The sequence below is a fragment of the Odocoileus virginianus genome, chromosome 3 (genome assembly GCF_023699985.2).
Source record: "Odocoileus virginianus isolate 20LAN1187 ecotype Illinois chromosome 3, Ovbor_1.2, whole genome shotgun sequence".
NCBI classification, from domain to species: domain Eukaryota; kingdom Metazoa; phylum Chordata; class Mammalia; order Artiodactyla; family Cervidae; genus Odocoileus; species Odocoileus virginianus.
This window is the reverse complement of record NC_069676.1, coordinates 89,175,443-89,188,267: the sequence shown is the minus strand read 5'-3', so window position 1 is coordinate 89,188,267 and position 12,825 is coordinate 89,175,443. Positions and strand designations below refer to the sequence as shown.

At 38.6% G+C, this 12,825-nt stretch overlaps 1 protein-coding gene and 2 pseudogenes across 2 annotated transcripts in view; 2 read left to right on the top strand and 1 right to left on the bottom strand.

The window, feature by feature from the left end:
- Nucleotides 1-12,825, bottom strand: part of ARSK (arylsulfatase family member K) — a 56,389-nt gene that overhangs the window by 10,332 nt on the left and 33,232 nt on the right. For both annotated transcript variants that reach the window (XM_070465836.1, XM_070465837.1), the window contains exons 5-6: nt 6,958-7,129; nt 3,250-3,474 (exon numbers count right to left, since the gene is read on the bottom strand). In XM_070465836.1, coding sequence (XP_070321937.1) covers nt 3,250-3,474; nt 6,958-7,129 — 397 coding nt within the window. The remainder of the gene's footprint in view (nt 1-3,249; nt 3,475-6,957; nt 7,130-12,825) is intronic.
- On the top strand, nt 7,225-8,298 carry LOC110124484 (RNA N(6)-adenosine-methyltransferase METTL16 pseudogene; annotated as a pseudogene).
- LOC139032597 (RNA N(6)-adenosine-methyltransferase METTL16-like) lies at nt 8,272-9,024 on the top strand (annotated as a pseudogene).

Below are 12,825 nucleotides of genomic sequence, written 5' to 3'. Positions count from 1 at the left end.
GGAAGGACTGATGCTGAAGCTGAAACTCCAATACTTTGGCCACCTGATGGGAAGAACTGACTCATTGGAAAAGACCATGATGCTGGGAAAGATTGAAGGCAGGAGGAGAAGGGGATGACAGAGGATGAGATAGTTGGATGGCATCAGTGACTCAATGGACATGAGTTTGGGTAAACTCCGGGAGTTGGTGATGGACAGGGAGGCCTGGCATGCTGCGGTTCATGGGGTCTCAAAGAGTCGGACACGACTGAGCAACTGAGCTGAACTGAATAGGTGAATTCCTAAAATTGGAATTTTCTAGGTCAAAATATATGCCTATTTCTAAGTAATTTGGAACATAATGCCACATTTGCCTCCAGGAAATCTGTGCCAGTTTATACTCCCAGCAGCGGAACATGAGAAGGCATATTTTCAACATGAGCTTTTCTGCTTTTTAAAAGAATTTTGCAAACTCTATGTGTGAAAGAAAAATAGTGTCTTCTTGTTTTAATATTTTTCTGACTACTGAGTTTGAAGTTCTAAAAATATCTTGGCCATTTGTATGTTTTCTGTTGTGAAGTGCTTATTTATATATTCTGGTCAGTTTGTTAATAAGGTAAGTCTCTTTTTCATAGATTGGTGAGAATTCTATTAATATTAACCTTTTATCACTTATAAAAAGGTTAATTTTAGATAAATAATTTTACATGTTGTTTCCCAGCTCCAGAAAACGTTCTTGTTTTTTTATTTTTTGGTCTTGATGTGTGGCATGTATGGGATCTTAGTTTCTGGACCAGGGATCAAACCCACACCCCCTGCAGTGGAAGCACAGAGTCTTAACCAGTGGACCTCTAGGGAAGTCCCCTAAGGCTCCCCCTTGCATCTTTCTGTTTCTACCGTATCTCTGATTAACATTTGGTTAATAGGATGCTTCAGTGTTATAAAGTTCCATGCCTAGATATTCTCTTCATTCTCCTCTTCCAACCATATAACTGTAATTTTTCCCTTTTCATAATAAAAATATTCATTATGAAACACATCAAGCCTTGAAAATGTTAATTTCCTGTTTAGAACTGGAGAGACACTGATCTTTGGCTTTACTTACTTGAGTTGGGCAGGTCTAATCAACACATGATGTAAATGCTGTTAATATAACATATTCTGCTGGGAAATGTGACTCAGAAGGAGTCTACTAACAAACGCCAAAGATAAAAACAATAAAAACCTATGTAGACCTATGAGTTTTTAAAGACTAATAACTGACAAATTATAGAAAAAAAAAATCTACAATTTCAGGGAACTTACATAATTTCCAGAAGAGTATGGAAGAAATGCAAAGGGGTTTCTGGGAATGTTTTGTTTGGCTAAAGAAATGTTTATTGTCACATAACATAAAATAGGCAAGGATAGGAAGGTGTCCCCCTAGGTGGATAAATGACAATTCCCTCATTCCAAACAACTTTATTTAGCATTTTCTTAAATAAGCTGTTAAGATACATACATTAGGAAATCTTCCAGTTTGCAGATGATTTTTAACTTTCATGAGGTTGGCAAGTAGTGATAATGGTGTATCAAGATTGTAGAGAAAATTTGCATTATAGGTAAATATAAAACAATATTCAAAGAAAAATGATTTAAATAGTGCCTATTAATTAACTAACACATAAAGTGATAGAATGACTAGAAAGAGATGAGAACTCATCACAGACAGCTTCCTACAGATACTGGACTATTTAGCTGCTAAGTCAAAGAAGACAAAATGCCAAATTATCACTATGAAATACATTGAAGGAAAACTGAGAAAGAATCATCCCAATCTTTAATAATCTTTTGCAGTTCTGATCACTGTACCTCAAGAAAGCAGAACAAGGGTAAAAAGTTCAGCAAATTTGGGTGGGGAAAGTTCCATATGAGAAAAAACTAGGGGAGGAAACAAAGGAAATGCCACTGTAAAGAATCATTCATATAGCTACAGCTACAAAGATGATAATAAGGGAGACACTTAAAATATACATGATCACACACACACATTTTTGAATGAAAAACAGAAGTGAGGAAAAGTAATAGGTATTGCCTGGAAATTGATGGAGCCAGAAAGTGGCAAAGATATGACTGTGTGATAATTGCTTTGGGACAAAAGGGAACCAGCAAATGACGAGCAAGAAAATGGAGAGATTAAAAATACACACTAGGCAAAAGAACAACAAAGAAGTGTGGTCAAATATGCAGGTGATGTGAAAGAGAAAAGGACGGCACTGGTTTTTTTTTTTTTTTTTTTAATTTGGCTGTGAGGCTTGTGGGAGTTTAGTTCCCCAGCCAGGGATTCAACCTGGGACCTTGGCAATGACGGGGAGTGCAGAGTCCTCACCACTGGACCACCAGGGAATTCCCAGCACTAATTTAGATGCACAATAAAGAAATTTACGATCCTGTAACAGTCTTTAATTAAATGAAAGTGAAGCCTTTGTAGCAGCAAAAAGGGAGATAATAAGATTTTTCTTATTTCTTTAATTTCCAGATATGTTTGTTTCACATTTTAATGTATATCTATTAAACACATATATCTTATGCTATGTTGCATTTTTCTTTCACCAAAATCTATTTATAAATTGATGGTACTTTTTGCAATTTATGGTGCTTTAGAACAGAGCATTTGATGTTATTGAATTTAAAGTCCCCTCTAAATTAGAAGAAAACAGTTCTATATAATTTCTTCTAAATTTATGATGGCTTTATTCTAGTATCTTTAACAAAAATTGATAAATACTCACATCAAATGTTGCTGTTCCAGACCTATGGTTATGCTTATAGACATTAAGAAGCTAGTAAAATAAATCATACAGAACAACCTAAAGATTCTGAGGAGAAATAGGCACATAGTATTAACATTAACAGACATATGTAACATTGTGAAAAATTAGTAGTTTCAAAGTAGATGGAATAATCAGAAGGGAAATGCTTTTTAGGTTGGGGATGATACAGAATCAAATGATACGCAAATCATATCTGTAAAGTTATAGAACTGAATATCTTATGTGGCTTACTTTATTGTCATTCCTGGTTGTGAATCTTTTGGAGGAAGAAGGACTAGAGGAAGTGAAGGCCAAAGGAACCTGAGGAATATTATCCTCATTTTTCAGATATAGATTTGACTCACAGTTAAATCAGTTGCTCAAAGTTATGAACAAGTCAGCAGGGGCCCTTAACTCTTTTGCTTATTCATTTCCTAGCATTATTACAAATAAATATACACAGAATGGCATTACTTACCAAGCATAGTAGGGTAAATATCCACAAGAGAAACCACACTTGATACTTGCAGGTTGACCTGAATTCCCGGCCCCATGATCAAGAGTGGGACATGGGAGCTAGCTTCGTACATACTCATCTTATAAAACTGTCGGTGTTCCATGGCCAACTCCCCGTGGTCTGAGGTGTATATGACGATAGTCTTCTGAAGAAGACCTAACTGGCGAAGAGCCAAAATAATTTCACCTGCAATATATATCGAAGTAAATCTTAATTAGCTTTTGGCTCACTTTTTTTTCTATCATAATAAGCTCAAAATGATTCTACCCTCTAAGAATTTGTCACCATGCTTCTTAACATCTGAACGTTATCTACTGTTCTTCAGTAAATAACTTATGCCAGATTTCATGTGCTTGCTTCCCAGTGAATGGACTAGAGAGAGGAAGGAGAAAAGGCAGTACCTAAGGATAAGTTTCTTTATTTGGAGATTGTCCTGGCTTGCTTTCTGTGTTTCTGTCAGGGAGTAGGGGAAAACATTACCTCCAGGGACTCGAATGAGAATAGAAAGGCATGCATGGGTATCAGCGCTGTGCACATCTCAGGGAAGGACTGGTGTCACCGTTGACCCACAATTGCTGCCCAACGGGAGGGGATAAAAGGGGTCAGAAATCTTCCTCCTGATACCCTTTCTCTCAATTTCCCCATCACTAGATCGTGCCCATGAAGCTGGCTGAGTCTTCTGGAAATCCCACCTTTGGAAAAAAGGCTGGTAGCAGTACAGATGATATATGAGTGTTATGTGGCATATTCTTGGACAGTAAAATTCCTCTGACCAGTCCTGTCTCTAAGGGACATGAAACTTCCTCCTCATTTTAATTAAGAGAACACAGTAAGACACAAGTCTAGAGAGAAGCATCATTTCTATTTTGGCAGCTTCTGAATCTGGCCTGCAGGGGTCTGTATTATTTTAAAAATATATATACAAAACCCATAGGCAATTCTGAGGTCCAGTCAGATCTGAGACCCAGTCTCTGAGGAGTTATTTATGGGGTTCAGACCATCAGAATCTTTCAACTGGACAACTGTACTTGCTTCCTAATTGCTTTGCTTGCCTGCACTCCTTTTTCCCCTTCATAATATCTTTCTAAACTATCTGATCATATCATCCCAGCTTAAAACTTTTCCACAGCTTCCCACTGTCTAATTCTTGAGGAAGTTTAGCACCTTCAGCTAGTTACCCCCTAAATCTTTACCTTTCACAATCCTGAATGACTTACAACTCCCTGAACTAATAATAATTAGTTTGGACTTCCTTGCTTTTGTATACACTCTCTGCCTTCTGTGTTGGATACCCTTTCTGCCACAGTCTACATGACAAATCCCCATTCTTTCTTTATGACCCAGCTCAAGCATCACCTCCCTGGTGAAGCATCCCTGTTCCTCCAGGTAGAGTGTAGTCCTCTGTCCCCAGGACCCTATAACTGGTATACTGCTGTAGTTACAACACTATGTTATTACCGCTGGTGTTTATACTCATTCAATAAATGTTTACTGACTTTTTACCTATGTGCCAGGCACCAGGGATGCAAAGTTAGACACCTAGGATGCAATCATGAATGAGAAGGAATGTCCACATTCTTCAAGGGAAATGGACAGTAAAGAACTAAGTAGACAAAATCATTAAGGATTATGACGTAAACAAACAAGATGATATGGAATAGAGTAAGGACGATGACGGAGCTGCTATACTAATTTAGAGTGGCTGGGAAGATAGCTCTGAGGAGGTAAGATCTGAGCTGACAGCTAAAGACAGAATACTCCAGAAACTCCCTGGCAGTACGATGGTTAGGACTCCACACTTCCACTGCCAGGGGCCTGGGTTCAGTCTCTGGTCAGGAAACTAAGATCCTGCAAAGTTTTGTGGGGCAAAAAAAAAAAAAAAAAAAAGCCAGCCACATAAAAAAGCAAAGGGAAGGGCATCCCAAGCAGTGCTCAGTTGCTTAGTCACGTCCAACTCTTTGTGACCTCATGGACTATATAACCTGCCAGGTTCCTCTGACCATGGAATTTTCCAGGCAAGAACATTGGAGTAGGTTGCCATTTCCTTCTCAAATCCCAGGCAGAAGGAGCAGCAAATATAAAGGCCTGAGGTGGGGTAAGAGGTTAGAGTGCTTTTAATTTCTTAATAATGTTTAGCTTAATACTAACAGTGCCCAGAGTAATGTGAACAGGACATGGTAAGTCGCTTCAGTTGTATCCAACTCTTTGCAACCCCATGGACTGCAGCCCACAAGGCTCCTCTGTCCATGGAATTCTCCAGGCAAGAGTACTGGAGTGGGTTGCCATGCCCTCCTCCAGGAGATCTTCCCGACCCAGGGACTGAACCCGTGTCTCTTGTGTCTCCTGCATTGGCAGGCGGGTTCTTTACCACTAGCGCCACCTGGGAAGCCCCATGTGAATAGTAATGAATACTATTCAGGGACCAGACTAGTATAGATGTAACAAAGAGATACAATATATTCCATAAATTTTGTAACATGAAGTGAACTGTTGTATCTTTTTTCTCTTAAGAGACTTCAAAGGTATTCCCACACTGCCTGCAGCAGTATTTTATGTATATATAATATTTCACTTTTGTTGATCTGGATGAATGGATAGCTGCAAACTTTCAAAAGTGATTTCCAGGGAGCAAATGAGTGAATATTCATTAATATTAGAAAATATTGAAATACAGTTCAGTAACCATGGATTTAGGATTGAAGAAATTCACTTAAAATCTTATTTGTATTTAAGACTGAGTACTTGGAAAGTGCTTAGGATTTTAATACACATTATACTTGCTTTATTATAGTTTATCCATACGGCTTTTTTTTCACTTTATGTTTTATACTTTCTATTTTTGCGCAGTGAATGCTTTTTAAGAGTAGCCATTTACTTGTTCACTCCCAAGGTTTACTTTGTTCAGAAGAAGTGCTACCCACACTTCACCAATTATAATTATTCTCTACTCCAAAGTGCAGCAAAGTTAATGATATGGTTTTATAAAAATAATTTGTCCTAGAAATGGAGATTTTTTTTTAAACCAGGATTTTTCGACATCTGAGTGGGAAATTTCCATAACTCTATAAGTGGACAAGTAAAACACCATCTTGATGGTTATCTCATGGATGCAGGTTTGGTTCTGAGCTGAGTTAGGGGAGGAAATTCAATATAATTCTGGACCATAATGTACATGGGGAAACTAATTTCAGTTTAGGTCTTGCTCTAACTGGCATAGGGAGAATGGATGTGTTTTGAAATTATTACAAGTCTGAGAGAAGTCACAAGATTCTATGTCTAATTTGTTTCATCTCCTAGAACTGAAGTTGCCTTATAATTAACAGTGTTTGGCTGAATACTGATTCCTGATTAAATCCAGTAAGATGTTTTTTTTCCAGCAGATGATAATTTTTTATGACCTTTTAAAAAATATATGAACAAATCTAAGCATCTGTGAATTTGTGAATAATTAAAATAGAAAAGACTTTTATTCTATTAATAATACAAATTATCCATTTTTTATATGTGTCAGGAATCTTATAATTCTAAGTCTGAAGTATTTCAGCAACTGTTGTAAGTAAGAAATTATCTGAGGATATTCATACAAGTTACTAACCAGCATGATCACAGTTTGTTGGAAAAATGTTACACTTTTTCCTCATGTAATTGCATTTTAATCATACTACTTACCGAGCATAGCATCTGTCTCAGCACACATAGCATAATAGAATGCTCTAATATTCTTAATTTCCGTGTCTGTAAATGTCCCGGTGCAGTTTTTGGTATAAGAAGAGTAGTAATCTACAGGGTGTGTTTCTGACAGAGGTGGCCACTTTGGGATTTTGATGGCATCATACGACACCTAAAGGGGGGAAAGCAAGTTGTAATATCCCTCCCTTCCAGCTAGAATGTAAGCTATACCAGACGACGCTTCATTAATTAGGCTAGCAGAAAAGAATGGTTGTGAATTATGTAAAGAAAACAGCAAATCAAATACATAAGTTAGGAACAGATTTTTAAGATTCCCAGTAACAACAAACATCAATATATCAATCTATATACACGGTAAGACAGCTGTGAAATTATTTTAAAGATTATACGTGTGGAGGCTGAATCGAGGCCCAAGGTGGCGGCACACTGGGAGTGTAACATATTCGTTTCTAGGGTCCTCGCATTGCGGGTGGCTTATGACTCTGGGGTTGTAGAACCCCACACTAGACTAGTCGTCTGGCAGGAACTTTGACCTCAGAGGTGGCTCTGGGTAAATCAATGCATGCAAGAAATAGATACAAAGATAAACCTCCTGACTTTGCATATCTGGCAACCAAATATCCAGATTTTAAGCAGTATGTTCAGATAATCTGAATGGAAGAGTGAGTCGTAATTTTAAAGACGCTAAAGCAGTGAGAGCTCTGACTTGTACTCTCCTAAAGGAAGATTTTGGACTTTCTATTGATACTCTGCTGGAGAGAATAACTCCTTCAGTTTCCTTGAGACTCAACTATATTCATTGGGTACAGGATCTGGTTGGTCATCAGGACTCTACAAAAGTAGTCTCTGAAGAGGAACTGACATCCATACTGGGACATCCTGCATCTATCCTTTACTTGGAACAACTTTAAATGCCTGGTATTTCATGCAACAGAAGTAGATGATATGTGCTTCAACTATGCAAAGAAGAGTGTGGAACAGAATAACTTACCTGATTTTATAAAGGTGGTAAAAGTATCACAGAAGACACTCCTGATGGATGCTCTTAAGGAAGAACCTGAGATAATCTGTGACTTTTGCATGTGCAACCTTCTCTTTTTTGCCAGTCAGTTGGAAACCAAGATAAAATATATTCTCCTTTAAAGTAGTTGAATATTTAAGTTTTCCTTGTTTGCAAAAATAATAGCAGCTTTTACTTTGGAAGTTGTATCAATTAGTGTGCTTCTGGTATCAAGCACCTGAAAATCCAATTCCAGATTGACTTCTGGTTTACTGGTCAATGTTTACTGATTTATGTATCAAGAAAGTTTACTGGTTTATGTATCTGAGAAATCCAGCAATATATGGACTTCAGGAATAGTTGGATCAAGGCATTGATCATAATATCAAGGCTGAGACTATTTTTTCCAGGCTCCCCTTGGCTCTGACCTGGCCCTTGGTTATGTCTATTCTCAGGGAGTAAACTCTTGGAATCGTTGAAGATGCCCACCAAGTTCTGTAAATACAGGACGTATCACAGATATCATGGCAGAAGGAGGTGAATTACAGTGTTAGAAAGATCATCCATGACAGTTTACAACTTAAAAAGAGATTAAGGTGGTATAACTGTATGCTGAGAAAGAAATGCTGCCTGGTTCCTCTGAAGAGAGAATTTTGCATATAAAGGGTTCCTAAAGTCACTTACACTGAATTCTGCCAAGGCCAGACAATGAGATGGGCTTTGGCTTGGAGTTTTTATGATGATGTAACAGTAACATCACCACCAAGTAAGTGAAGAACATCAGAGAAGCCAAGGAAACCCATTACGTTTGCCATACTGGAGTCTGTGATGAAAGAACTAGCCCTCAAGCATCATCTCTGGGCTCTGAGACAGTGGAAGGCATAGTGGCTGCAATGACATGGATTGAAAAACTCACCAATCTGAAGGTCCAGCATAAATGAGTTCCCTGTGAAAAGGAGGAAATTAGCCCTTTGCTTCTGACAGCCATAGATAACTCCTGGATTCACTTAAGGAGGAAGAAAAGAGACTGGGTAAGATAACTGAAAGGTTCCCCTAGCTCCCAAGAACGTCACTGAAGCCTTGGAAGAGAAAAAGTCCCCCCTCAAAAAGTCCAGCAGTAGCCAAGATGTGACTCAGGGGCCCCAAGAGAGTGCCCTGGGAGTGCTTGTTCCACTAGAAGGAGAGACTGCCACTGTGGAGGGCCACAGCAGACTCTCCCTGAAAGAAAATGCAGAACCCACGGAGGATAAACGGAGGGCCGAAAAGGGAGAGATCGAGGTTCTGGAAAGTTGTAAAGGCTCTAGCAATGGAGCCCAGGACCACAAGGCTTCTGAGCAGTTCAGCAAGCCAGGGTCTGAAAAGGGGAACCATCTCCAAGGAGCGGCTGGACATCACCTATTCAAGTGTCTGACAAACATTAAGAAGAAGGTAGATGATACCTTAGTTGAAATGCATTTGGTCCAGGTCTAGAACAGGGATCTGATGAACCAGCTTTGTACTTATATATGTAGCTAAATTTTCAAGCTTGTTGCTAGTTAACTCTAAAATTTTCTTGCACAGTTGGGAAAGTTCTATAAGGCAGCTTGCTTTGGAGTGTGGCCTGTGGGGTGGCAAGCTGAATTCCATCATTAGCCCACTGGTAGCACTATGTGGAATTATCTTCAAAAAAAAAAAAAAAAACAAATTAGTCCATTTTTAAATATCCCTCTGCTTTTTTTTAAGTTACAGGGCATTGTAGTATGGTAGTTCAGTGGAAAAATTGTGATTATCAGCATCAACAAAAAGCCATTGGTAAACTCATAAGGGATTTGAATCTGTCTTAAGCTGGTCACCTTGACTTCAGACTGGTTTTCTGAGACCAGAAGGATAATTTTTATAGTCTGTTCCTGGTCAGAACTTAGAGAGCATCACACCCTCTATGTCAGCCTTGGTTGCTTCCTGAGGAGGGGTGATTTTCTCACTCCTGCCCCCCATGGAGGTGGTATACCAGGGTGAATGCCCTGCACCCTCTTCTAAAGTCATTCTTAAGACTGAAGACTTTGGGTACAAATGATTGATGACCCCTGTGTCAGTTCAGAGAAAGGAACTGGCCCACCTAATCATGGGAGAATCAGGGAGAGAAAGCTCAGAAATGCCAGGAAGAAGGGCTGATATCAGGGAGCGCCTGGAAACGTTGGAGACATCAGCACATTCCTGACTCTTGTCTGTTTTGACACTGCTTATTTCAGAAACAGAATTAGGTAAGCAAAACTGCCAGATGTGATTGAGATACAGAAGAATGAAGCCATACCCCTACCTCCAACCTGTTTAATTTTGTAGCAGTTAAAAAAAAATTATACATATCAGTGAAAAACATGAGCTATATTAGACAGTATTCTCATCCATAATAAGTGTCTAATCACTTTACTATAGTTGTGTGATCAATTCAAAACTTCAGAATCAATAACCTAAGAATCCAGGCTCTTTTTTCCCCCCCAGTAGTTCACTAGTAAAAATGCCAATATCGAGTGAGATAGTCAAATATTTGTTCTTAACAAATACAACTTTTTAATATGTGTAAATGCTTACAGTTTGGGTGAAAATCATTAAGACTAGACTTAAGTCATATATATCTTCTAGTTAGATAGCTTTAAAAAATTCAAATATCTACGCAACTGTTTACTTAAAAACTATTTGACTCATTTCATTAGGCTAGTACTGACCCCTGACAAATTTTTCAAGATAGAGCCAGTTGGAACTTTTTAAGAAGGCACAAAGTATTTAAAACTTTAACATTATTTCCTTTAAAATAGGATGCACTACATAGTTTCTGGATAGAGGTTTTAAAGTAACTTAAGTTTGATTTAAGGTGACACATTTCAAAGCACAGGCAGTCCTCACTTTACATAACTCAGGTAGGCACAAACATTTGTTACCACAGTTTAAATATTAATAATACCAGTTCCCCTATAGCAGGGTTCAAGTTTTAGCTAATGTGAACCAGAATTTCAGGAATGGAGACCTGACTAAATAAAAATGTGTTTATTGGGGGTTTGCACTTTCCAGAGTTTCACAGGATTACAAAACAGGGGAGGCTTATAAAGGCAAAAAGCTGCAAGGTCACGGTCAGTTACATGAGCTGTTTATCAAGAATTGTAATTGAATTTGGTGAGCAGTGAGGATGCTTAGGTTGTTTGGGGTTTAAACTGATTGCATAATTACAAGGGGAGACCTTGAGAGCAGAAGACTGCAGCTGGCACGTGTTATTCTGAATACAGCTGGTGGTATCTTAGACCTAGTACAGTTCAAAGACAGGTCACGTTTTCAGTGGTGCAGAGACATATCTGAGACCAGATCCTCAATGGCCACTTGACTCCAGTTTGTATGCCTGACTCTGATTTGACTACTCTGTTATAATGTCAATTTGTCATCATTACCACGGAGAAGGCAATGGCACCCCACTCCAGTATTCTTGCCTGGAAAATCCCATGGACGGAGGAGCTTGGTAGGCTGCAGTCCATGGGGTTGCTGAGAGTCGGACACGACTGAGCGACTTCACTTTTGCTTTTCACTCTCATGCATTGGAGAAGGAAATGGCAACCCACTCCAGTGTTCTTGCCTGGAGAATCCCAGGGACGGGGGAGCCTGGTGGGCTGCCGTCAATGGGGTTGCACAGAGTTGGACACGACTGAAGTGACTTAGCAGCAGCAGCAGCATCATTACCAAGGTGTATTAACTGTGAGTTACTGCATAAAGAAGAAACTTTCACATTCATATGCTGCTAGTTCTTTAGTCTACAAATCACAATGTAGATTACATCTATGTTATCAGTGATTAATCATGTCATTTCTTTCGACATTTGTCAGTGATTGGTTACTGCACATCTTTTATTCCGTACACAGACTGCAAAGTAGGTAGGTGGCCTGCCTCCTTGTCTCCCACTGATACATCCATGTGACATTAAAATGGATAATCAAAAGAGGAAATTGGTCAAAAAAGATGAATACATAGTAAAGCGATAAGCAGTAACACTGGAAGCGAAATTCCAATCAAACGTTAACTGGAGTTATAGACAAAACAGCTGGAAAGGCTGACTCGGCCACCACTCGGTGCCTCAAGATACACAGCCAGAGGGACTCAGCGAAAACACTGGCATCGATAAGGAAGGTGTTTATGGAGAAAAGGATGAACATGACCTCGAGGAAGTGACACTAGCAGAAATCTTCACATTAAACGAACTCTCCAAAATCTGAAAGTGCAAAGGGTCAAATGTGGAGGGTGACCCAGATTTAGAAAGAAATATGACAAATTCCTGAGACACAGAGAAGATGCTTGTTCTATATCTTAAGTTACACAATGGGAAGGCAAGCACTGTTCAAACTACTCTTGATTTGGGTTTTTTACAAAAACAAAAACATTTTAATTCTTAATGTTTCCAGTGTGTTCCATTGCAGTGCATTAAATAAACATGAGTTTTACTATTTTGTTATTTCCCTATACATCTACAATCCAAAAGAAGAGTTTTAAATGTTTGACAAATGTTTTTTAGTGTCCTGGAAAAATGGTCATTTTCCCAGTTGACTATTAAGATCTCTTTGTACAATTTCAGCTTGCACAGTCATTATTATGCTCCTTAGCTGTGCAAAGTGAAGACTGCCTGGACTTCTTAGAGAATGTCTTTTAAACATATATATGCAATGCATATAACAGACATATTCTCTGTATTCAACTTAGAAGCAGTTTCTGAGTTAACACATTACATTTTTGTAAAATGGTCCCTTTAGTTTTTGTCAAGTTCGATTCAAGGTGATTATACAATTTTCAAAATGTTCTTTACAATGATAATAAAAGAAACAGTGGGCAAGTAA